The following is a 27,649-nucleotide window of genomic DNA, read 5'->3' as shown; positions in this document are numbered from 1 at the left end:
TTTTGCCCCCTCATCTTTGGCCTACATCCCAGTTCCTCTACATAAAAAAAATATTATTCATATTTTAAAAAATGATAAAAAAATTTTCTTGTGAAATCAAATGAAATATTATTTGAATAATCAATGTGGAACATTTTAGTCCTAAGTTTAATTTGTATAATATCAAGAATATTTTTAATGTGAAGCAGATAGGGAGTTGATAGGACGTATCTTTCTTTTGCTGAATGTTTGGTCCAATTTTGCCATATGTAAACTAAGGAGAATAAATAGTTTACAACTGTTGCCCCATTACCTATAATTCCAGGCACAGTCCATTTAGAACCATTGTTGTCATGAATAATATTACATTTTCTAACTGAAAACATCACTTTCAGCTGCCCACAGACTTCCAATAGGTCAGCAGTGTGGCCATCCAGAAGAAAAAAACTTTTTTCTTGGTCCACTCACTTACCTCAGACATAGAGAAGCAAATTTTCTTTTACTCATAGTAAGAAAGTAATTTCCTCATATCACAGATAGACAATGCAGTTCTCCTTGTGACCAAAATAACTTCAGAATATCAAGATAAAATTAAATTCCAGGGCGCTCCCCCCCACCCCTAATTTCCAACCTACACAGTGCATTATTTTTTGCCATTTCCTTATTTTCTGCTTTTATGGATCTATTTAAGCCACAGAGGAGCCATCTTTTATTTTCTACAAGAGTCTCCTCCCTCTCCCCAATTGTTACCTTTTGCTGCTTGTGATGCTGCTCTCCCAGGGTGTGCTGTTGTCAGGACACTCTTGGGCCATGTGGTGGTGCCATCACCACCTAGTTGTAAATCCTACATCTCATAGAAACTTAAAAACTGAGCCACCCAAAGAAATCCAGGAATATCTTGTCTGGGAATTGGAATGCTTGTCAGGCTGGAAACCCAAATTTTCCTGAGTCCGGGGAGGCCACAGCAGTTGGCACTGAGGGGCCTTCCAAGGCGGCCAGTCCAGGATATGCCCAGTCCTCTCCAGACATTTAGCAACACTGCTAACTCATGTTTTAACAAAAACCAATAAACACTTATTCACCTTTAATCTTATAGCCTTGTTCTTATCATTTTCAACCAGGAAGACAAACCACAGAGTCTAGATCAAGGAACAGATTGAACATGAGAGCGAGTTTTTTTTCCTGGCTTCTTTGAACTGGGGAGGGGCCTGATATGATCCCTTTTCCTTCCAGTGATCATTGGTTGACATGTTTGTACATTGACTTCTGGAAAGGACCTTGGTCTTTCACATCACCAGGAGACTCTCACCCTGGTAGCCCATCTTCCAGCTCTGACCTATTCTGCTATGTTATGTTGGGCAACACCACACTGACAAACACACGGGAGTCATGGAGCAGGCTGCACAAGGAAGGATGCTGCTGAGAGCAAGATCCTGGCTGTTTTTATTGATAGAATAATCATACAGCATCAGCTACATGCGTTAGGAGGACAAGGAGAAAAGGATGGTGAAACTCAGGAATGTCATCTAGGGCTTGGGGGACACGAGTCTGCTGACCATGTTATCAGCTTGATGACCAAGTGTTGTAATCGAAACTAGACCCCAGCCCCCCGGCCATGGTCCTAATCTTATCCACAAGGCATTCCACTGATCAGCTTCTGGGGTCCCTTGTCATACATTGGTCCTCGGCCCCCTGGGTGTTCCCAGTCATACCTCATGATGTATGAGTCGGGGGTAAGTTTATGCATCCATCCTCAACCCCCCGGGCATTCCCAGTCATACCTCTTGATGCATACCCTTCCAAGAGTGATCAAGCTTTCTGCTCTTGATTGTTATGAAAGGCACCTTATAATGTTTGGCTCATATAAATGTCACCAGACAGTTCTGACCTTTGTATAGGAATGCAGAACTGCAGGTAACAATAATGGTGGCTGAACAGGCCGCTCAAGTCTAGCAGACCCACACAAGCTACTTAAGTCTAGCAGAACCACACTGCTACATCAGAACTTTCCTTCTCTGTCCTTCACGAGCATCCAAGTCCATGTCTAACAGCTCTTACCTGCCTCCCTTGGTCTCGGAAGAACTCTCCGGTATTCTCTATGACCTGTTCATCTGACAACTGGGAGTAGGGCTGCTCCTGGCAAAAGGTGAACGTCTCCCACAGAGTTACCCCAAAGGCCCACACATCACTTGCTGTAGTGAATTTGCCCTGTTTAAGTAAGGAAATGAAGAGTGATCAGAATAGCCTATGCACAACAAGAACAATTTATCATTTCATCCTGGAGTCATTTTATATCTTTCCTAGTGCTAGAAATGCCAAAGCTGTGAGGTATGCCTGGAGGATCTAGAAGCTACCATCTTAGTTGTTTGACACCAGGCTACAGGCCATCCCCTCATCCTCACGATCAGCTTCAGTCCATTTCTCTTAGAGATGAGGTGCAGGGCTAATGAGAGAGTCCTATCCAACTCTTCCACTGAGTATCGAAAGATCAGGCTTTAGGATCTAAGGTACCCTTGGGATTATGCCCATGAAAAGGCTAAATTAGCATGGAAGGTCGGTTGCTTTCACACCAGAAAGAGGGATCTTGTTTAAGTGCCTGGAGTGAAGCCAGAATTCTTACTTTCCAGTGTTGTGATAGTCATGGTCTTGAAAAATAAACTTTAACAAGAGACAATAATGAAATTCACATGCAGTCAGCAAGCATTAGATATTCACACATTTTTCAATATTCAACAAATTCAATATTCAACAAAAACAACAAAGCCATGAAGTAAAGGATATTATTTTTCCTTATTTTTGAGATCACAAAAGTGGGACGAGAGGTTCATTCGAGTCCCCTAGTTAAGGTATCAGTGATGAAAAAACTAAGATTCAGACTATGAACCTCTGAGTCTCAGTCTATTAATCTTCTAAGTACCATATAATACCTTAAAGGGTGCAATGTTTAAGGGTCACATTAGAAGTGAGGCAAATATATGATTCACCTATGAAGATGATTTAAAAATCTGTATAAGGATTTACATGAACTGGTGTATATTCACAGCATCATTCATAATAGCAGTAAAATTCTAAGTGCTTAACTACTGAATTATAGGGACTTTAAATTATAGAGTATATTCACACAATGTAATGCAGTCATTAAAATTATGCTTTTAAAAATATTTAATGACATAGGAAATGTGAATAATAGAGAATTGTATATACATACTATCATCCCAATTATGTAATATATAAAATACACACATACAGTCTATAAATAGTTATATACACAGAAAGAAATAGATACAGAGAAAAAATCCTCAAAAGAAATATATCGAAAATTAATAGTGGCTGACTTGGTGAGGGGAAACGGATAATTTTATGTTTGTTTGGAAAAACTTTACGTTTTTCCAAAATTAATTTGTGAATCCTGTACAAATGTGAGCAAGAAATAGATTAACTATAAGTGAACAAAACTCGGTGGATTTTGGACTCTCCTCTGCAATATTAAATGACAAAAGACAAAAATACTTGTGCACAGCATTGTAGGAATTAATATTTCTATAAATCTAGGAGGCATTTGGGGGGAAAAAAGCAAAAATACCAAGAGTTGAATAAAAATTACAAGATGGGGAATGATGAACTGAAATAAAAAGCAAGTGGTAACAATTATTAAGACAAAAATACAGAGAAAAATCTGTAAGAAATTAAGTCTGTACAAAATAATAAATTATTAACAAGATTATTAATATACAAGAAAATGTTTTGTCTGGTAATATCTTTTTAATAATCTTTAAATGTTCTAATTAAGACCAATCAGTAAGTAGAAAAGATGGAGAGGAAAAAAAAGACACTAAATCCATTATCATTATGGTGTACTTTTAAACTTTTCCCTCAAATTTTCTATAGTGGGCATGTTATATTTTATCATCAGAGATAGGCAAGCGTTTAAAAATAATAATTTGTATGCGAAGAAAGCCATCTGGAGTCAGATACAATAGCAAAATTCAGTTTGCTTCCAGCTGTCTCAGGTTTGTCCCTAGTTACCAGGCATGGCTGCCCACATGCCATTTGCTAGGATGGGACTTAAAAATGCTGGGAACTCACCAGCAAGATGCTTTCCCAAGACATCCAGCGGATGGGGAGCACTGCCCGGCCCTGGATCCGGTAGTAGTCTCCACTGTACAGGTTTCTGCTCATCCCAAAGTCAGCTATCTTAATGGTGTAGTTCTTGCCCACTAAGCAGTTTCGCGTGGCCAGATCTCGGTGGACAAAATTCAGAGAGGAAAGGTACTTCATGCCAGAGGCAATCTGAGTAGCCATGAACTTCAGGTTGACATAACTGAGGAAATATTTAAAAAACAGAGAAAGCAGCCTATAGACAGAAGAAGCTGTGAAAGACACAATCTAAAGTCGGTACCAACAAACTGGGATTTCAACCTCAAAGTTCCTCACTTCTTATATTTTTTAAATATTTGTTTTTATTTATTTATGCATACAAGAGCTGGGATATAGACCAGAGGTGTGAGGGTGTGAGAGGAGAAAGACTGGGGCGCAGAACAGGTGGATCTACTGAAATACACTGCTGAGGGGAACTGTAGGTGAGACAGGAGAGGTCTGCTGTGCCCTATAGGTCAGCTCCCTGGCCAGGGACTGAACTAATGACACAGTGGCTGGTGATAGCTTGATATCACTGAGACTTAACCTTTGTGCCACCAGGGAGGCCCCTCTCTTCTTATATTTTTAATGGAATAATATTGGTTTATAACATTATTTAGGTGTCAGCTGCACAGCTTTAAAATCAACATCTGGCTATGCTAGCTTATGTTCATCACTAGAACTCTAGTCTCCATTCATCACCATACAGTTGACCCCTTTATGCTAATATATCTACCCCTTTCCCTATTCTTAATGAAGCTCCATACTTTCCCCATAGGGCAGCTGCTCCATCATTCCCTGTCCACTGACTTCAACCCACCATCCCCAAACATGGATGAACTCCATCTTCAGATCCCAGGTTAGTCTCATAGACACCAGGAATAGGTGGAAGACCTGTGTGCTTACCTGACAGTGGGTGCATTGCTGGAAGAAGAACTGGGGGGTTCATGGCGGGAAAGAAACTGATTGAGGTCTCCATTCTCCATGTACTCGGTGATCATGCACAGAGGATCTTCAGTGATACACACAGCCAAGAGGCGGATGATGTTTGGGTCCTTGAGCCGGGACATGATCTTGATCTCCTTAAGGAAGTCATTCCTTTGGAGGACACAGACATAGACAAACCCAGAGGTTGCCAGAGTTAGAATCAAGAGTGGGAAGAAGACAGCATAGTCCAACCCACCACTCCAAGTCTGGTTTCGCTTTGTATAACCTTGCAGAGGGCAGAGAAACTGGAGCCTGGATCTGTCATAGCCTACTCCTCCTGGTACATGACACACCCTTATTCAACTGGAATCTTTCTGAGGACACATACTATCAGTTAGTGACATCTCCATCCTTAGTATCCAATGAAGGACCCAACACAGAAAAAGTGACTCAGAGTTGCTGAATAAAATATATGTTGCTAAAAGCTACTCTGCAGAATAAAACTTTTCACTGTAAATTGGGTCTGAAGTGCACTGGACTATTTACCTTTTTAAGAAGTCATGTCTCACTATTACAGTGAAGAAACCTCTTAGAAAGTGAATAATCCCCCTCTAATTTATCCACTAATTCTCTATTTTCTCACAGTGACTTTTCTTAACACAGGGTGTACCAGCAGTCTGTTCACAACATACATTTAGTAGCCTGTTTAGAAACAGATCTATTTAAAGATCATGGTGGTAAGTGGGGTCATTTCTAAAGAAGTCTTAGCATGGCCAAGACTAACAGCTGTTTGAATACATGGTAACAACCACCCTGAGTCACAAAGTGTGCTGTAACCTTCCCTGTGGCAACACTTGGCTTAGCAAGACCACTAGCCCACATTCCCATGACTGCCAGAGCCAGTTATAAGTGTTCTGTGAGTTTTCTAGGAATCTTGGGAGTTACAATATGTTAACATCAAACCCTTGAAGTCAGCATAGTACTAATGCACAACCTTCCCCTTTTCCACCCCTAACCCAGGGGTTTCTGTGACTCAGGAGTGTCAAGTCCAGTTCCCCCATCATTGTAACCTGGCAGTGGGCACAGGTGAGAGCACCAGACCTCGCCAAGACAACAGTGGTAAAGACTTTGTCTTGGGGTTTTTCTTCTAGTCACTTCCTCAAATGTGTGCCAAGATTCCATTGAGGCATTGTCTATGTCTCTAGGACTCCCAGAAGATGTCACTTTTCATTCACACTAATATCCCAAAGGTTCAGACTCTCACAGTTAAAATTCTCAGACCACCACCATTCTGCTCCCCCCTTTCTTCATTTCACACCCTGTCAATTACAAGATTTTTAATGAAACCCTGTTATCATTCTTAGAATTAAAGATAATTTCAGCAATAGGAATAAACTTTCTCTCACTTGGAATATCAGCGAGCAAACCAAGCCAACACAAATGGGAAAATGCATGTGTTACCCAGATGTGCAGATTTCCCTAAAACACATGCAACCGGCTTTCAACCAGCACGCCTCTCTGGGTGAGGATTAACTCACCATTACTGTAATGGAAAGGCTGTCAGACAACGAAGTATGGCTGGAAGCTGCAATTTATGTAGTAAAAAATCCAAGAGCTTATTAGCCAGTTTGGAAAACTGCTAAAAGATTGTGGATCCTTTGGTTTTGAGGTCCATGGATACTTTCCCAAGTAGAGGTAGCTTCTCATTTAGGGGGGATTGCTGAACATAGAAGAAAAGGAGCATAAAAGAGAAAAAAGGGAATGAGAAAGTAAACAGATATGCAGAACTAAAGGAGAAGTGAGGAAATTTAGCAAGAAAGATGTGTATAATTGTGAAAAATTTGGCAAGAGGAGAAAATGACATTCAGGAATATGTGTCTCATACATCAAAGGAGCACATATTCAGACTCTCCTGGATGTTGGGAAGTACAGTGTTGTGCAAGGGGTTAGGGAGTAAATATGTGGCCAATACAATGGGAAATGTACATCTGTGTTGAGAGAGATGGGGAACAGGATGAGGAGGCTGACCCAAATGGAAAATAAAGCATAACAGAAACACAAGACAGATCACAGACCTTCCCATCTCAAGAGAAAAAAACTGCTCAGAAATTTCCAGAAGTCTTCCTGATCCTGAAGATGAAATACATAAAGGTAAATTCAAAATTCAGACCACAGACCTGGCATTCTTGTTGGCATCTGCTCGGAGCATTTTCACGGCCACCAGGACAGGCTGGTTGGCGCTGACATCTAGGGCAAAATCTTTGTCTTTGAATTTTTCCATTCCCTCCACTTCACAGAGATGAACCTAGACAAAAGTCATCTAGTCTCAGCATCATCAATTCTCCTGAAGATGTCTCAGTACTCTTGCTGGGCATTTCCTGGAGATAAACTAACTCTTACAACTCAGGCAAAATAATCAAAAGACCGATAAAGACTATATGTGTAACATATCCTTGACTCAAATAATTGATCAAAACAATAATAAAGTACCCAGCTATTTGGATATGTTACTGTTTTAAAAAATAAATATACATTGATTGGAATACTAAATACATGAATGAATGGATACATTACAGTATTTTTTTGTAGCACAATCCACTATAAAATATCATTTGGTATAATTACTCAAACTTTGATTCAAGGAAGTTTAGTTACCAGATCACATTAAACATAAGGTACTTTCCTCTTTATGGGAATACCTTAGTATGGGATAAGCATTATAAGTAACCTCTATGTACAGTCTAATGAGTTGCATTGTTAAACCAGAAAACAAAGTGAGTACATATTATACCACAAACAGATGCCACACGCTCTACTATCTCTACCAGCACCAAACCCACCATAAAGCAGGCCACCCGCACTGATAACCAATAACACATTCTTTTGAAAACAAGTATGATATTTGGAATTTAGGTGGCATTGTTGAAGAGCTCCTATTGCAACGTAATCATTGCTTTGAGTTTTCAAAAGTTTCATGGGACTGATGTAAGAGTGAAAAGTCAAGTATTACATGCTCCGAAAAGAGTTCTCCTCCTTAATCTTAGTTGCAGATTCATTCCCTAGTGGCTCATTCTGGGACCAGAGGAAGGGGTGAGGTTGTTTTGACCATTTTACATATAACACCCACTAAAAAAAAACAAAAAAAAAAAAAACAAAGTGGCTGTCAAGTATCAGGGTGTTCTTGGACAGTTTATAAAAATGATCCTATCATATGGGCCCCCACCCTCGAGAACCTATTATAAAATTGAAAATAGGCGTGGCAGACCTCTCCTGCCTCGCCCGCTGCTTCCCTCAGCAGTGTCTTTGGTCAGTCTGCCTGTTCTGCTCCATGCTCTCTCTGGTGAATTCTCTCACCCTCCCTTGCCTCTTACCTGCACCGCAGTACTTGTTTAAATAAATAAATCTTTAAACAAAAATTGAAAAAAAATTGAAAATATTGAATACTTTTCAGGATATCTGCAAGGCTAATGACTTGTCTGCTTTAAAAATTCCTACATAAAGAAAGATCTAACTTCATTTCCTTTTGGAGACAATTTTTGGTATGACTATTTATTTCACTATTTTTTTCTTACCATTAGAAATGGCACATTTATCATGTGAACTTGGATCCATGGTTAATCATCCTAATGAATTCTTTGACTATTCCAGCTATGTGTTATTATTGCATTGTTTCCATCACAATGATTTTAGAGTAGGTGTTCTATCTGGGATACATTTTACCCTTTTCAAAAATATTGTTACAATTCTGCTATATTTATTATCCTATATGAAGACATGTGTACATATACATGTAATTATTATATGTGCATATACGTATCCCATACATATACATTAATTCTAAGAAAATCCTATTGTTATCTTTCCATGCAGGAGATAGTAGGGCTTTACATATACTTGCTTTTTTTTAATGTCCTTTAATAAAATGTTATAATTTAAAAAAAAATTCCTACATAGAAATCTGAAGAGGCAGGAACTTCATAGCTATACAACAAAGATGAAGAAGACCCAATACTAGCTTTCAGGGGGAGAATGAGTGCAGGAGATGTTCGGATGTGAATCCCTCTTGGACAGGACACTTTGTTCTACTGATCATTTAATTCAGTCACTTCCTTTGAGCTACCAAGCACTGGAGGTCCCATTCAAAGAATCAACTCACCTCCCCAAACTGGCCTTCTCCCAGCTTCTCCTTGAAAGTTAAGAGCTTCCTGGGGAACTCTTCCACAGCCACATCTTTTCCTGACAGGAGGTCCATGGTAACAGCAGGCACTGAGTAGGTGTTGCCTCCTGTCACCCCCTGAAGGTTCACAATGTCAGCCTCAGCATAATGGGGCACCCCTTCAGGCCCGCTGGGCTGGACCGGCTTCACAATGCCACTGCAGCCTGGGAAAACAAGGGCAACAAGACAAGCTCATGCTAAGGGCATCTCTGGAGACCTCTTCAAGGCAGAAAATCTCAGAGGAGCACTAGAATCTGCTTGAGACAGCCTCATCTACTCTCTAACACTCTTACTTGGCAAATGGTTTCTCTGGAGACTCTTGTGGCCTTCAGAATGTATACAGTCATTCATCTCTTATTCTTTTCTTCAAACCACATGATCATTTGACTAATTTTGTGGAACTGTGCAAAGCTCTATAAAGTTTCATGTTCTATTATGGTAGGGATATTAAGGTTTGAAGATTTAACAGCCCATTTCCTTAAGTTTAGACACTATCACTGATTTTATAGCCTGTTTTAGAGATTGAAAAACTTTTTGATTGCATTGATAAGATCTAGTATAAATAGACCCTAACATTAAAATATGGGGGGATGCTTTAGACTTCAAAAAATGGGTAAATTATGTCAGTTCAGGCTAGGAAATAAGTTTACATTTTTTATTCTTGTTTCTGCAAAATTCCCTGTGTTCAATATGGTCCTTCAGTGTTTGCTATCTATGAGTGATAAATATATGTCAGTTTCTCCTCTTCCTTGGGAAATTTCTCTTGAAAAATCTGTTCTCAGAGTTCTCAGCCAACTCTCTCCTGACCAGTGGTCTTCTATTGACTTGGCCACTCTACACTGCTGACCTCATAGCAGAGCTGTTCTGAGTTCAGTCATGACTCAACACACCTCTGATGTCACTACTCAGCCCTTTTCAAGAAACATTGGGGTAATTCAAATGGCACTGTTATGCAATGTTTTGTGGAGAAAAGACAAGAAATAATATTCTGGAAAAAACTCTTGTTTTGTTATTATACATTTTTGTCCTCATATGAGAGAAATCAACAAACACTATCGAGGTGGTTAAAACACTGAGAATTCTATGATGTCTTTAACTATATTAATTTTTTTTCTCCAGGTGAAATTCTAGCCCTAAATTTACCCATAACGATATTTGATATCAGCAAATACCTTACCTAGCCTTCTCACTTTCCTCCTATGTAAAATGAATGGACTAGTTTGGACTATTTAGGTTCGTGTAGTTATACCATTTGTTTATTTTCTTCCTCTTCTGACAGCGTGTCCCTACAAACATCTGCTATGTGCAGTAGCAAAGAGAGGAGTTTAGATTAGGACGGGAGCAGCAGCAGAGATCAAATCTAGAAAGAGCATGTAGACTTTTCTAGACTAAAACAAGATAGGGTTGGGGAGGAGCCATGATGCCACATCTTTGTTATGTTTGTCACTACTTCTCCCTCAATTCACACCCACTCTACTATCCTCACCTGACTCTTCCTCTCCTGGAGCAAATTCAGGGAGTTTTCGTATCAGCCTCGATGGCTCTTGGTAGTCAGGGCGGAGGGGAAAGATGCGATCATATGTAGAATTGGACTCTTGCTCACTTGGTGATGAGGAGCGATTATTGTTGAACATGCTGGACTCGCTCGGCAGGGAAAGGCTGACTGTCATTTCATCATCCAGCATTCTCCTGGAAGCCTACAAGAGGATGATAGGGAGAAAGGCTTATTGACACAAAGGGTATTATCACCTCCTCTTCATCCTAAATCCAGGTCTTCCACGCTCACAAAATTACTCTTTTAAGCTCCAGAAGCCCTGCAAATGACAGAGAAGCAATCTGGTTCCACAAATGCCTACATAATAGAAGGTTAGAATAATCCTTCATTTCTTCTAGGCAGAGTTTGACTTAATTTCTGTGCCTCCACAGATTTATGGTCAACTAATCTTTGACAAAGGAGCAAAGACTATGCATTGGAGCAAAGAAAGTTTGTTCAATAAATGGTGCTGGGAAAACTGGGTCGCTACATGCAAAAGAATGAAGCTTGACCACCACCTCACACCATACACAAAAATCAACTCAAAATGGATTAAAGAACTAGACATAAGACCTGAAACCATAAAATATATAGAAGGAAATATAGGCGAAACACTACGTGATTTGCACATCAAAGACATCTTTACAGACACATCACCCAAAGCAGTGATAGTGAAGGCAAAGATAAACAGCTGGGACTATATCAAATTAAAGAGCTTTTGCACAGCAAAAGAGACAATAACAAAAACAAAGAGAAACCCCACCAACTGGGAGAACATTTTTGCACCCAACACTAATGATAAAGGACTGATCACAAAAATCTGCAAAGAGCTGATGAGACTCAACAACAACAAAGAAAATAATCCAGTCAAAAAATGGGCAGAAGAGCTTAAAAGAAACTTCTCTGAAGAGGAAATGCAAATGGCCAACAGGCATATGAAAAAATGTTCAACATCACTTGTCATCAGGGAAATGCAAATCAAAACTACCATGAGATACCATCTTACACCAGTGAGAATGGCACATATTAAAAAAACTAGCAACAACAAATGTTGGCGAGGGTGTGGAGAAAAAGGAACTCTTCTGCACTGTTGGTGGGAGTGCAAACTGGTCCAACCACTGTGGAAAGCTGTGTGGAGATTTCTGGACCTACTAAACATAGAGCTTCCATATGACCCAGCAATTCCACTCCTAGGTATTTACCCAAAGGACACAGAAACATCAATTCCAAAGAACACCTGCACCCCTATGTTTATAGCAGCACTGTTTACAATAGCTAAGCTTTGGAAACAACCCAAATGCCCAAAAATAGATGACTGGATCAAGAAGATGTGGTACATATATACCATGGAATATTACTCAGCATTCAAAAAAGATAAACACATGCAATTTGCTGCAACATGGATGGCGCTGGAAGGGATCATGCTCAGCGAAATAAGCCAAAAAGAAAAAGAAAAATACCGGATGGTCTCACTCATAGCAGGAATCTAGAAAACTTAAATAAGGGACCAGGAAAATGAATAACTATAAGAAAGTGAAAATCAAAATCAACAAAAAACTATGAACCAGAGACACTTTTAGGGGGGCGGGGGCGGGAGGGGAGGGATTGGGGTCAGAATGGGGGGCTGCAATTGTATGGGGAATATAACAATAAAATTTATAAAAAAAAAAAAAATTTCTGTGCCTCCAGCATTCTCTGGCTTTCATCAAAGCACTTGGAAGCATTATTTACACAACACTTCAAGAAATTATCAGCGGACACTCAAATATCTTTTTGATCATTTAGTTTCCAAAGTTTTACTAAATAATGGATTTTGTTGATTTATCTTTGAGTGCTTTGATTTTGTGTAGCATAAATTAAAGTGTTCATTAACACAACAAACACACTGGAACATGATAAAAAGTAGTTCACCTGATAACTCTGTCTGTGTAGATTAGAATAATACTCCCCGACCCCACATTTTAACTAACCAAAGATAAAATGGCTATAAAATGGGAAAGGAATGGTGTTGGGGATATGGAAGTGAGCTACACTCAATGTAGAAATAATTAAGAGGAATAAAAAACTAACCACTTTTGCATCCTACCTGTCACCTACCTTCTCCTTGCAAAGGAAAATGCCACGATCTGAATATATGTGACTATTTGTATTAAATATGCAAAAATGTTTCAATCCAAAAAACACACTTTGCATGCTGGATGGAGAAACTTAGCCATCTATCTCATCAACTAGACCGAAAGTTACTTTGCTGCAATAATATTTCCAATATTGACCATGGAGCCCAGAACATAACAGATATTCAAATACATAAACGTTAACTTGCTCAAAGAGAGAATGCTTAAGATACCATTAAAAGTATCCTATGAATAATGATAAAATATAAAGCTCTATTGTGTAATGTTTCTTGGAATACACCAGTATGACCAGTATGCTTAAAGGTTTTCTAAAAAACAATCATGTTCCCAGGAAGAAATCTTGTGTCACTTCAGAGCATCTTGAATTATCTTACTCAGACTATATGGCCATAGAAAGAATTTCTTGAAGGACTAAATTTCTTGAAAAGCAACATTATTTAAGGGCAAATTTTTTGTTCTCCCTTTTACCTGGGAAGCCTCCTATCTAATGATCTTCTCCAAACCATGAATATATTCCAATGGTTCTAAGATGACAGACCCAAAGAAATATGGTAAATTTTGACTCAACTGAAGAGAAAAACAGCTCATTGGGTAGAGTAAAACAATGCTCCCACTCCCCCTAAAAAAATGCTGTCATAATGACTATTGATATTTAATAAGGACAAACACACATCACCTTCAAGCTTTGGCACACTAGCTTCTACTACCACCACTCTTTGCTACTCCTCACCCAGAGATTTAGACATCCAGTATGTTCCTGTATTGTCAAAGAACAAAAGTTGTGATATTCCTTCATCATGCCAGTGACTGAACTCTTCCTGGACTCTGCTTTCCAGTTTCAATCATTACAGATTGAAAGCTTTAATTCAGGTTCAGTGTTTTCAGTCTGATGATAGAGGTTTTGTGGGAAGCAAAAAGATCCCCTCTTCTATGAAATACTCTTACCTAAGAAACTTAAAATAGACCTCCACTGCCCTAGGATCCTGGACATGGAATAGATAGGAAGGAATTGCAGGCTACTTCTCTGGGTCATACCCCTTACTTCTCTGACTTAAGTCCCTTCCCTCCTGTCCTACATCCAAAGAGCTCTTCAGATCCAAGTCCATTCTTATGATGTCCTTTCCTCTCATCTGGTATATACTCCATATAGGCATTGGTCTCCTCTGTGAGCCTACCTCAAACACAGGGATTAATCAGGCTGCAACCTTGCTCCTATTACCTGCCCTCAACAGGCAGTTCAAAGCCTCACAGCCCAGAGCTTCTATGACCCTTCACAGTCAATTTCTATTTTATTTTATTGATGAGGGAAAATATCTTTTGCCAAAGATAGAAAAAATTATCAGCAGACCCTGAGAGCATCAGACGCCTGGCATCAGTGTCCAGGGTATTTCTATCTGACGTGAAAAACCAAGGAAATCAGAGGTGTTCCATCTTTGGTGGAATGTATGCATTTTGTAAGAAAAGAAGTCAACATATTTCAAGATTGACAGTTTCAGAGAGCATAGAAGGCATAATATCAGTTGTATGACCTTGAGTGCATTACATTTTCTTATCAGGAAAATAGCTAAGGAGAACCACCTGCCATTACTCAATAAGGTTCATAATACATGTAAAAAAATTTTTGTAGAGTGTTAGAAAAATGCAATATAAATTATTCATATCATTTTGTCTGCACAAAAATTGTCTGAGGAGGTGACTCAGAAGGTTTCATATTCATAACTTTAAAGTACACCAAAGACTATGGATACACTTATGAAAAACTTGGACTGGATAGTAATGAGAATAGGGATTTTTCCATGTACCACGAAAGCAAAATCAAACTAAAAAACAATAAAAGAATATACAAGTATATAGAAATTTTAGCTAGATATCAGTGGTGTACCAGAAACACTTATTATTTTTATATATTAAAAAAAATAGAGATTCCTGCCTTCCCCCCAAACATAGTGACACAAAATCTTCCAAGGAGAAGTGTGAGTTGAGATTGAACATGTTGGGAAGAGTTTTCTAGGAAAGTTCCAAAAATCTCCATTCTACAAAATGAAAACATGCACTTGTTTATTCTTTTATGATTCCTTTAAGCAACAATCTTCTCCAATTCTATTTCTTGATAGCCTCAGTTAACTCTCAAGTCATTTATAAATTCTTATAATTTGCTTTTTCCTCCTGAGATAATAGCAACTTAGGAAAGAGAGATACAGCTTCTGTTCCATGACTGATTTGCATTTCCTCACCTTCTCCAGCATTTTCTGCCAGAACTGTCTCCAGAGGATGATGACAATGATGGCCAGGAGGATGAAGATGATCGCCACCAAGCAGCCAATCAAGATCCGGGTATTGCTGTCATCAACTTTAAGCATTGGATCTGTGACCAGGAAGAGAAGATGAGAACATTACCATCTTACAGAGCAAGAAAAAGCAAGAGGGACTGGACTAGAGATAGGGAGGCTGAGCCTGTTCCTTTAGGATCATTCCACAAGAAGGCCCTGTGATGGCTCCTATGCTTGTCTTGCTACACTTGAATGACTTTTTTCCTTAGCCTCTGGTAATCCTTCATGGAGAGTGGCCTTCTCCACCCATATCAAATTGGATAATGGAGAGAATTTCCATTCTTTCCCAAATTGTATCCCTTTACCACCACTATGGCCCCAATCACACTTCATGAAAAACAAGTGAAGAACCATTTTCACAATTAGTTCTTTGCCAAAGTAGCTGAGAGTCCTCTTTGGAGACCCTTGATTGCACATTTTCCAGATTGCTTGTTCCTATGGCCAGTGACTGCTTGAAACAATGGAGATGTTTTTGCATATGATCTCCAGTTAGAGAGACTAGTATTTTGTTGAGATGACTTGGACAACTCCACTGAGATCATGGCTATAAGTCTCACCTAGAAATGTCCCTGTCCCCTGTTTCTGCTCCAAGTTTCCCAAATGTTCATGAAGGAATTGTAACAACTCCAGACTCTTCCTCACCTGAAGAATCACATGAAATGGCAGTGAAGAGAGTAGGTTTAGACCCTGAATTCTGGAGTGGACTGCCCTCATTCCAACACCATTCTTCATTCAGAACTACCTGGGATATAACCACCTACATATTCAGGCCTTTGCAAATCTCCCTTCTTCATCCTCAAAGAGGTCCTTCAACTTAATTTTTATAACTAGGAATCACACATACCATAGGTGGTGGGTGCCACGGGTGAGGTGGGCAGAGCTCCAGAGTTATTGTACATTGCAGCATCTGTTACAAAATAAGAATGAGTCTGAATTATGGAGCAAACAGCTAGGCACGTTGCAATCTAGCACAGTGTGAAGTCAATTTAGTGGGTTGCCATGAGCTTTACTTAAAAATAAAACCATATGACATATTAAATAAAAAATATTACCATTGACCTATAAAGTAAGGGAAACTTTTGTAAACTTTTTGTTTCAATGATATAGTAGATGCCATTGCACAAATAGTTTAAGAAACTGTGATGAAGAGGGCCATGACCACACATTATCATAAAGCACACAGAGGACTTGAGATCCAAACTCAGCAAAATGTAGAAGGAAAGAGTAGGTGAGTGGGAAGGGGACAGAAATAATGCTAAGATACCCTTTCCTTCAAGATAATTGAACTGGAGGTCTCCTTGGTGGTGCAGGAGGTTAAGACATAGCACTATGAAGCTATCCACAGCCACTGCAACAGAGGAGTTCAATTCCCAGCCAGGGAAGTGACCCACATGGAGCAGCAGACCTCTCCAGACTCAGCTCCCTGCTGCTCTCCTCAGCAGTCTATTTCTGTCGATTCGCCTGTTCTGTTCCCCATTCTCTCTGGTGAATCCTCTCACTACCCCCCCTCCTGCTCCGCCACACCTCTGGCCTGTACCCCAGCTCTTGTATGCATAAATAAATAAATCTTAAAAAAAAAAGATAATTGAACTGTGTTACAAAAAGGTTTTCACTGTGCCTTCTTGCTGTAGTCCTTTAATTTATAAGTGAAGCTGTTATCCTTATAGGTAGATTATTGGCATTAATGTCACTTAGTATGATGTTGTAGCTGCTAAGACTTGAACCTGAAAGCATATTTGCTAGATTGATGTTGGCAACTAATTTTCCCTGATTTGTCTAACCAAATGGGTCAAGAATTAGAATACGCATTTCCCATCTAAGAGACATTCCCTCCAAAAATCTTAATTTTTCTTCTTCTTAGCACTATTGTATAAATAGCCAGCTATCCTGTACTTTTCTGAATTGGATCCTCAGGTGAAAAGTATTGCATTTAAAGACCCGGAGATCCCCGAAGTCATAAACTATAGTCCACAGCTATAATTAGTTGTAATAAGACAAATGTACTTATTTCTCTGCAGAGAATCCTTAACAATGGGTAAGAATCAATTGTCCCTCAGTTAATACTTATGTTATAAATGACATTGTTCTTAAGCACCTAAATTTCCTCTCTTAATATTTAACAAAAATTAATCATCCTATTTACTCATATTAAATCTTTAAAGGGAAAACACTGAGACTTAAGTCTCTTTTTCTAAACATCTGACTAATAAACCATCTTGAAATTTTCTTCCAGTAACAATTAAACCAGGAAATGTATATCTTTGCATTATCTTTATAGTAATCTCTTCTCTCTTATTTTATTTGTTGGCTATATTTTTCTTCTAGACCTAGTACAAATCTCACTCCTTAGACACTCTCCACTACAGATTTGTAGTCTCTTTTTCTAACCATTTATTGTTGGTTCCACTTCGAGCTCATTTGAAAAGTCATTTTATGGGATTTTGTGAGGTATAGACAATATCCTAAATGCCTTTTAACTTTCCAAGCCTTGGCACAGTCCCTACTGCCCAATTTTTGGTCTCTAAATATCATTCCCCACTAAAAGGAACCAAGACTGCTTGAAGCAATGACTGATTACACATCTGGGACAGTAAATTCTTGAAATGAGTTTAGGGCATCTTGTCTTTTAGAGAACAGTGTACTTATTGAAGGCTTATGGGAAACCCAAAGAACACAGAGCCAAATAGAAGTTATGTGCTGTGGGGCCTCCCCAGTGGCGCAGCAGTTGAGTGCTGGGTTGCAAAACTGCCCGCAGCCTCTGCAGTGCTGGTTCGATCCCCGGCTGCTCCCCGGCCACCAGAGGAGGGTCCCACATGGCGAGCAGACCTCTCCTGCCGCCCGCTGCTCCCCTCAGCAGTGTACTTTGGTCCTTCTGCCTGCTCTGCTCCCCGCTCTGGCTCTGGTGAATTCTCTCACCCTCCCACGCTTCTGACTGTACCCAGTGCTTGTATAAATAAATAAATAAATCTTAAAAAAAAAAAAAAAGAGAAGAAGTTATGTGCTGTGGTTAAAGCTAGGACAATTTTGAGCATCACAAAGAATAATAATTGCAATTAAATAAAGATATTGAATTTATAAAAAGCAACAAACACATAATGACACTAAGAGACAGAACAGGGTTGATAAATAAAACAAGAATCATTACACACCATTTAAGGTTGGCCATCAACTCACTATTCTGAAAATTGATGAAGGGAGAAAATGAATCATGTATCCTGTCCTTCCAGTGTCCTTCCATGTGTACCTTTTTCTTCCAATTTATATAAGATTTTTAAAGGTACATTGTATTCTCAATTTAAAATCCTTATCTTACATCTGTTTTAGACAAGTGAGAACCAAGTAAATATTCTGTCCACTTCCACACTCTCATCCCTAACCTTTCACAATTAAAACTAGTCGCACAGAAGATTCCTTTGTCCACCATTGAGAAGCTGCCTGTACAACCCCCCTCCTCTCAGACAGCTGCCAATGAGAAGCTCCAGACACCACAGGGGGTTTCTTCCTTCCCTATCCTGTTCCCACTTCCCTAGGAGCCCCGAGCTCCCAACCTGATTGGAAGGTGATCTCACTGAACATCATCCAGGTGTCAGCGAAGTGGTACTGGCACTTGATAGCACTGGCCATGCGGTGGTGGAGGGGTACTGTGACAAACCGAGCGCTGGGGTTGACGTCATCCAGGACAAGGGGGAAGGACACGGCATTAGATTCCCACTCATTGGCTTCAGAGCGGAAGTAGCACTGCACTTCCTTGAAGATCTTTACCCCTTTTGCAAACATGTTGTTGCAGTGAACCTGTAAGAGAAACACACATTGCAGAGATGGGTAACATTCCTGGGTGGCATGGGGACATAGTGCAAGTCAATCCAAACTCTAGACCTGCCTGCTTCTCTGGGCACCAACCTCTGAGCTTTGGTGAAGTGTCACTCCACCGTCTGATTTTCCCTTCCAGAACTTCACAGAGGCAATGATAGGGTAGTCTGACCTTATAGTCTGGTCTTATAGTCTGGGCTGCAACCATGTTACCTCTATGCAACTGTGAGCAACTGGCCACCCCATTTCATGTTTCTTCACGGGGGCAGTTTCTTCATCTGCTCACTGATGGTTGGGCCAGCCTCCTCTTGCCCTTACACTCTCAAGTCCACACTTCTCTCAGACATGGTTACCATCTTTCCAGAATCTTATTAGTTTGAATACAGGTAAGAGGAAAACTTACTTACTCCTGATACAACCCAAAGTCTCTCTACTCCCTTCAATAGTGGGTGAGAAACCTAAAATAATACACAATCCAAAACCATTTAATCTTTTTCTTTAGGAAGCTTTTCAAGTGTCACGCATCAGCAAACAGAGGCACAACTCTCTTCACTAAATTCAGCTTAGGTCAAGCCATGTTAATGAAGGCATCGCATCCACCTCATAGGTATTTTCTAAGATGAGAAAAGAAGGTCATTTAATAGGGGGCTTGCATCCTCTTGTCTGCTGCTGTGACACTTTCACCAGGACATTTGTGTGGCTTTGGGCATCCATAGGAATAACATTACACAACAGTTTCTCTGTAGCGACTTGCTGATGAACATCCCCTGAACATGGAATGTGCACATGCATAGCTAAGTCAAGTTCTCCAAGGTAGCTCAAGGACATTTCCTGAGACTCAGTCTTACCTGGAGAATGGAGCTCTGCTGGTCACTATCCTTGAACTTAAAGGTGTCACCAGTAAGAAGAGCATCATTATCATTCTAGGAATATATTTGCTGTTTCCACGTCAATGTCTTATGTAGGTCCTAATTGTAGTCTTTGAACTAGTCTTTCCCCTCCTCCACTTTCTGGATAATCAATACAGAACTACCACTCAGAATTTATTTTTAGCTAAAGCAGTAGCAGCTATGATTGCAACAAGTTAATGATAAAGACACAAGCCATGTTCACAGAACTTTAGAGTTACTGGAGACTTTAAAAAGCATCCAATCCAACTCTGTCTACTAATGAGAAGGTGGTGCTCAGGGATGTCCGACTGGCCCACAGTCAGTCCACAGCAGAACTGAGTCTGAAGCCCTAGAATCGCAGTCCAGTGCTCTCTGCACATACCACATAGAGCAAGAAAACCGCCTTAACTTTTCCATTTGTGTTTTCCTCTAAATGTTTTAATGATGAAAACATGTGTTAATACCTTCCTTGGGATGAATTAACTGTTCCAGTTTATTGAACACAAGTCAGTGGAGAAAGGCTAAGAAACAAAGTCAAAGAAATACCATCTACAGCTTCAATAGGTTTTTCAGATGTTTTGAAATCTGCCAAGTGTTGGCTAAGTAGCCTGTGGGAAGGTAATGATCTGTGCTACAGATGTTTGGGGAATTCTCCTGGAATGCAAATAAATTGCATAGGATTTCATTACTCTATGGACTTATATATTTATTTAATAAATACAATAAATTTTAAAGTGCATTAGTATATTTTAATGGTATCTGTTAAATATACTTCAGGGGAGGAAATGGGTAATAATTTGTCTCACTAGCAAAAACTACTCCCTGTAAGACATCAGCAACCTAAAATTCATCTTTGCCTTTTTGTCTCAGAAAAAATAAAATATGTTAGAGTACTGTTTGGCCTTGGGAGAACTGGCCCTGAGTCAACTCCTTAGAAGTTTCTAGCACCTTCTATTGCAGAATATACTTTTAAATTATTTTGACCTGTGATAAATTAACTAAGCAGGAACTCCTGAGGACTCAGGAAGATCAAAGTCTATTAACTAAAATTTAAAACTTTACTGGGAGTTTAAAATATATTCTATTGTTTGTGGGACCAGAAATTCTCCTAGTGGCTTATAATGAATTGATGTACAAGTTCATATGTGCACATGGACATACCCATAATTCAGCAACAAATAATTTTTCTTTGGAAGTATACTTCTGTTACTATCCATATTCTCCTTCTCCTCCCCTATAAGTACACACAGTTGTTTTACAACTACCTAAGAGCCATCCTTGGACAATAAGCCAGCAGGTTTATTGTGCAAATGTTGGTTCATCTGTTCTCCTCTTAAGTGACTTTTCATTTAACTAATAGTCCAATCCAGATATAATCCCATTAGCAAGCAGGAGTAATACCACAGACATGCATTTTTTGGACTCCTTGTCTGTGTACAGAAAAAGAAATTGATTTACTAGGAACCCTTAGTGATAACACAGGTTTCCCTCTTTTGGTTCTCCTTCTCATCCTTTGCAAATAAAAAGGGCTTTCCTCACTCAGCTACCCATTGGCCCAAGGGACCATTTCCTATTCATCTGTTTACCCCCAAAATCTACCATAGTGTCATCTACAGGGCAAATACTATTACCAAATTAATAACAAGGATGAAGATAAGAATGAATGAATTTAAAAAACAAATACTGCAGCTGAGGACTAAGGATTAATAGAGGCGCAGTCACCAATTTGTTGGCCATTAAATATTCTGCAACCAACTAATAATGGGGACAAATAACAGATAAACAAGGATCCTACTTTGAGGTCAAAGACATTTGCCCACTCTTTCTTGGGTTTATCCTGGGACCCTCTCTTGAACCTTCATAAACCTTCATATGTGAGCCATAAAAGCTCGCAGGGTGCTTTCTTACATTCAACAAAAGGAATTTCCTCTCTGCCTTGAGTCCTTGTCTTCCTCCGGCTTAGAAGTCATGTTCAGCAAATAAACTGGTCACTTTTTGCATGGACCTTACTTCCTTCCATTCTTTTCTCTCCAAAACGAATTTGTGATTGAGTCAGGGAAAAGGACAACAATCACTTGTGCTAAGCACCTGAAACTAAGCATTTTATTAACAGAAGTCCTCAATACTTACAGCCAAGGTTGGATCCCTGGGAGGGTCCAGCTCAGACATCGTGGGAGTCAGGTGGGAAGCTCCCTCCTCAGCTTTTCTCAACACCTGCACTCACTGCCCTGCCTTGCCCAAGCCTTTTGGCTCCTCCCACCACTCCATGAGCTCATCAATTTTTTCCTAACTGCTCTGTGATAACAAATTGATAAAATAGCTGCTGTTATTGTATTTAAGACACCAATATTATTATGTTTTACTCTCCCCTGGGTAAAATACTCACATTTTAACACAGGTCTTTGAGGGATGGTAACATAGACATACACACAAACATGCACAAATCTAATAATTTACATTTAGGTCTTATACCAGTCTGCCCACCTGCCACCAGCGCTACCATCCAGTCTTCCCGCTCACCATTGGGCAACCACCTCCTCTAGCTGAGCACAGTCAGCGAGATCCCACAGAGAAGAAAGACTGAAACCCTGGGCCTCAGGCTTCTGGACCCTAATATGGGTCCAGCCACACTTAACAGCAATCCGTAGTGCATCGCCCCAGTCTCTCCTTCAAGTTTCTGTTTATACTGAGAAAATACCATTTGCCACCATCCTATCCCTGCCTATCCCATCTCTCCGTCCTTCTACCCAAGGTGGCAGAAATATTTATAACTATAAGTGACGAGCGCCGGCAATAAAGTATACTATTTGTTCATTCACAAACATTCATTGAACGAGAACATATTAGGTGCCACCCAGGGACAGAGATCAGGAAGCAGAGTCACCATCTTGGAGGAATATGAGGCCCACTGACAGAACCACAGATGAACGACAGTAGATGGGCAGGTACACTGGATAAGGAAACAAAGAACTCAAGGAATCACAATTTCTCCATGCTGTGGAGGTGAAAGAAACACTCCAGCATGGAAAGCGGTTCAAAATGCAAAACCTTCTCCTCTTCCACTGAGACTGGGAGAGGCACTGGGCAACCCTGATTGGTGGTAGCATATCCTGTCCCTGGAGAGTGTGGTGGAAGGTCATATCATGAATTCCTAGGTCCTGGTTACTTTTACCTTTATGGGCGTCTCTCTCCATAAGAAATATATTTTACAGTTGTGTTGCTTAAAAGATGAAAATTTAGTTTTAACCCTAAAAGATGTTTTTTTCTGACATTAAAAGAACCTAAAAACACTTTCATGGCCTTAAAAGTACAGTTGGACCAAAACATCGCCTCAATTCCTGATGGACACGTCAACTTCAGTGCTGGAACAAGAGCATTAACAAAAACCTAAGAACCAATAACTGAAAAATTGAGAACCAATGGCCGTAACCCCTTATGACAAAAGAAAAAGGAAGCCCAGGGGCTAGGTGTGACTTACAAAATGCATGTCACTACAAAGCTACAGATTACAGATTTGAATCAGTTCCACTGGCACCACCAGGGTTCTTTCTAGCACACCTGTTCTCTCCGTGGTAATTATGGACTCCTTTAAGAAGTTTCAACACAGCCACCTCCACTGACCTTCATCGTTGTGAAGTTCCTGATGCGGTCAAATTCAAACATGATCTCGATGTAGCCATTGGTGGCACTCTCGTTCCGCCACCCCACATAGTCATAGCCAGGCCATACGTGGTACTCGTGGGTCTGGGTGAAATCATCCAGGCCAGACACCCCATCTGTCAATTGGCCCAGCCCTTCAGTCATGCTGCTCAGGGCAGGAGAGAAGGAAGAGGAAGAAAGGAATCTGGAGTTAATTATGCTTTACAGAAGAGCTTCAGCCCAGTTGCCTCACCTGGGTTTTATAAGAGCTGATTATCTTAAAGGGTTGAAGATGATGGAACATGCACTACATTTATAGTGTTATAATTTACAGTGCCATCAATGCATAATAATTTCATGCAAATAAATTTTACAACCTATTTGATGCTTACATCTTTAGTAGCAAAACTTCTAAACAGTATTTTATCATTTTATATGAAAAGATTTCTATACTCTATTGGATCCTTACCTATTCTTATATACTGAATATAACTTCATCCGAGTAATTAATCCATGAGTCGGTCATGAGTGAATGAATGATCACTGCAGTAGATAGGAGCCCTTGCCTACCATTAAGTAAATGGTGGGCTTGTTGGAGATTTTTCTGACTCTCATTTTACTGCATGTTTTCATTTTTGCAGTGAATCTATTTCATGGAAGCCAGTAATGCTCTTTTCTCCCCTACATCTCCAACAACCCAATTTAACAGAGAGTGATCTCTGCCAAATTTAAAGACCAATATATACTTAATTTCATTTAAATTGGCAGAATCCTAGATCATGGAGGAAATGCATGGACTGCATGAGAGCCTCCTGCACTGAATTTAGTTTTGCTTTCTAGCTCAGCAGCCTCCCCTGACCCCCGACTTCTAGGTTTAAGGCTCTGTTTTGAATGACTGACTTTGCCAGAAGCTGTCAGCTAAATTGGATGTATTTCAGTGAATTTGACTATTGGAAGAGGCCTTCTTCTTTCTTTTTATGGAAGGACTGATCAGACTCATTCTGTGGAACTTCTTCCTCCTCAATCTCTGCATCCTAAACTCTCTGGAAGATATACCAGGCTCCAAAATGAAAAGATCAGGATTTTCACCCTCAAGAAATAATGCATGTGACCTTTAAGGTTACAGCTGGACTAGTGATTTATGTAAAATTTTCGAATTACCAAAAAAAAAAAAAAAAAGAGCAATTATGCCAGCCTTAAAAATACATTATTAAATATGTTTATTTATTGAAAAATGTTTGGCAAATTATAAAATTTGACTGGCCTTATCCACAGTGACCAGAGCCTGGATCTCCCTTCCAAGGATTTGCCATCTTTTTCTTCTTTCTACACATCAGAAGGCTAGGAGAACATAAGTTTACTTGCAATAAATATATTTCCCATTGTCCCCAGAAAAATAAAGCCCCACAAAAGTCCTATGAAAAGCAAAAAAAATGAAAAGAAATGCTTACTCAGTTTCTCCTTAAGCAAAATTAAATCAAGTGGGAAAGGAATAGGAAAGAAACTTTCCCTCTTTACTTCATATATGTTAGAAGTGTTAGAATAATCACTTTAAATTTTTTTAATTATTACAAAGTAACTTTTGCTGCTATGATGATCTGTTTCCTGAGACCCTGAATTGGGTGGATTTTGGCTCATTCAGCCACAACCCAATAAGTCATCCCATGACCCTAATTAGCAGTGGAGGGCCCTGTAATTATTTTTGATCTTTCCTCTGGTTTCCAAAGCCCTGTTTCAAGCTACCTGCCTTACTGCTTCTTTGAATGTTCTGTCCATACCTTAAATTTATATTCCAAACTGAATCCATCATCATCCCTTTCTAAACAGTCTTTTGCCTAGGCTTCCCAGCTTCTCTTTCATATTCCTTGAATGTATCTGATGAAAAGTAAGCTCTCAAAATATATTTGTTGAATGAAGAAAAGTCACTCCCATTGTTTCAGTGAACTGTCATGTTTCATCTCCCTTTCTTCTCACCTTACTGTCTTGCATCCTACATCCAATCAGATTGCAAATATTCCATCAATGAATGACTCTCATTCCCATTCCTGCCATCACCACAAGGTCCTTAATTCTTTTCACCTGACAGAATTTATCATTTCAAAATGACCCTCACCAACCTCCTCTTTCTATCCAAATCTAACGTTTTCAGGCTACTTAATTTATCTGTCTAAAGCATATGTCTGCTCTTAACCTGTAACTTTAAAAATCTCATTCCTATTGATGAAGATCAAAAGATCCTCCACCTCCTCTTCTGCCCCTGATCTTGACATTCAAGTTCTTCCAAAATATGCCTTGTTATGCTCCTCCACTACTGTTTTACTACATAAGCATGGCTCATGTTTAACTCAACTATTTATCTTTTCCAGACAGTCCCCTAAATTTTATTTTTTAAAGATTTATTTATTTATGCATACAAGAACTGGGGTACATGCCAGAGATATGGGGGGTTAGAGGATTCACCAGAGACAGAGTGGGGAACAGAACAGGCAGACTGACTGAAGTACACTACTGAGGGGAGCAGCAGGAGAGTCAGGAGGGGTCTGCTGCACCATGTAGGATGCAACCTGGCCAGTCGGGGATCAAACTTGTGCTGCAGTGGCTGCGGACAGCTTCATAGGTTGCATCTTAATCCCTTGTGCCACCAGGGAGGCCCCCCTAAATTTTATAACTGTGATTCCTCTGTCCTCATGGTGTTCCCTCTGCCCCAAATGCCACATCTAGATTCTTTGCCTATGGGAGATCTACCTGTCCTTTAGTGGCTATCTGGGACTTCACCTATCCTATCATGTCTTTTCTGTCCCTCCAATCCTGTAACTTACATGCATTTAGCACTTCACCTTTACACCTTGCTTTTCTTATCTATTTCTTATCATTTAGGCCTCATAACCAATAGAAGTCACTTTTATTACATGAATCCAAGGGTTTCACTCCTAATTCTATGCATTCCTACTGTGACTTGCTCTTTCCTTTGAATCCCAAGGCACCCATAAGAAATCCATTACTGTTGGCCTACATCATAGTAATTTATTTCCTGTTTTGACCCTCATTCCTAACTATGAGTAGTAGGATCAATGACTTCATTGTATTTGAGTATCTGCCATGACTAGCCGAATTCCTTGCACATAGTAACAGTAGATTAGCAAGGATTTATTAAATGCAATCCTTCTCTGATTTCTTCTTTGCCTTGAGTTTATGCTAGCTGGGGTGTGGCTGAGTGAAATGTGCCAAGATAGTTTAATCAAATGGTGAAGAACATCTCCAGTGATTAAGTAGGTGGAAAGGAAGTGACTAGGGATAGACAAGGGATGAATCAGGACTTTATTCAGGGGATGGACAATGGGGCGAGGGGGAACTGGGGAGGCAGTAGTTAATTCTTCACAACTCAGCCAATGAAAGTGGTTTGAGTACATTTTCCTTTGTGAGACTCGCTAATCTCTCTCACACCTACTAAAAACCTCCATCATCTAATCTGGACTTCACTGTGGTCTGACCTCTACCAAGACCACTCTTTGAAGACAAAGACCAAGTTAAGAGAGAGAACACTGCTGAAGTGAGGTAGAAGGATGACAAGGCATGGCATGAGGGGGGGATATAGGTAGGCACATCTTGCATCCAACCCTAAATTCCTACTGCATCTGACTATACTTCTCTGCCATTGCCCTCAATGACCCATGCCAGGTCTATCCCTTGGTTCTTCTGCTGTTACCAACCCTAGCTTCTGCTACAGGAAGATCACTCTTATCCTCAGCCCTGCTTCCTTTCCTCTGCCTCCTTCCACCTACCATCTCTCAATCAACATCTCATCCTAGAAACCTTCCTCATCTACTGTAAACAGTAATAGTTTCCTTCTTTTCACAATTTCTGAAGTGTTTCTATTTGTGGAGTTCATTCTTCCTGAACTTCTTAACCTATCCAATGTATTACCTTATAACTTCAGTTCTTCTGGCCCTTTGTCTTCCTAAGTGGACCACTATTTGTATCAGACCATATGTCCTAAGGATCAGAAAATATGGCTACCATAATTAGAGTCATACTATAAAGTTTAGCCCTTA

The 27,649-nt window shown here is 39.8% G+C and overlaps 1 protein-coding gene across 1 annotated transcript in view; it reads right to left on the bottom strand.

The window, feature by feature from the left end:
- DDR2 (discoidin domain receptor tyrosine kinase 2) overlaps window positions 1–27,649 on the bottom strand; it is a gene marked incomplete at its 3' end in the record, with an annotated part of 51,254 nt that overhangs the window by 2,523 nt on the left and 21,082 nt on the right. The window contains exons 6-15 of the mRNA XM_084250862.1: window positions 23,580–23,763; window positions 18,807–19,050; window positions 16,103–16,165; window positions 15,163–15,293; window positions 10,746–10,956; window positions 9,200–9,423; window positions 7,221–7,348; window positions 5,023–5,214; window positions 4,066–4,300; window positions 2,038–2,187 (exon numbers count right to left, since the gene is read on the bottom strand). Of these exons, the coding sequence (XP_084106988.1) occupies window positions 2,038–2,187; window positions 4,066–4,300; window positions 5,023–5,214; window positions 7,221–7,348; window positions 9,200–9,423; window positions 10,746–10,956; window positions 15,163–15,293; window positions 16,103–16,165; window positions 18,807–19,050; window positions 23,580–23,763 (1,762 nt within the window). The remainder of the gene's footprint in view (window positions 1–2,037; window positions 2,188–4,065; window positions 4,301–5,022; window positions 5,215–7,220; window positions 7,349–9,199; window positions 9,424–10,745; window positions 10,957–15,162; window positions 15,294–16,102; window positions 16,166–18,806; window positions 19,051–23,579; window positions 23,764–27,649) is intronic.

Source organism: Talpa europaea, assembly GCF_964194135.1.
Source record: "Talpa europaea genome assembly, chromosome: 12".
Lineage (NCBI taxonomy): Eukaryota > Metazoa > Chordata > Mammalia > Eulipotyphla > Talpidae > Talpa > Talpa europaea.
The sequence above is the reverse complement of the archived record's forward strand: the minus strand, read 5'-3'. Positions and strand labels throughout refer to the sequence as shown.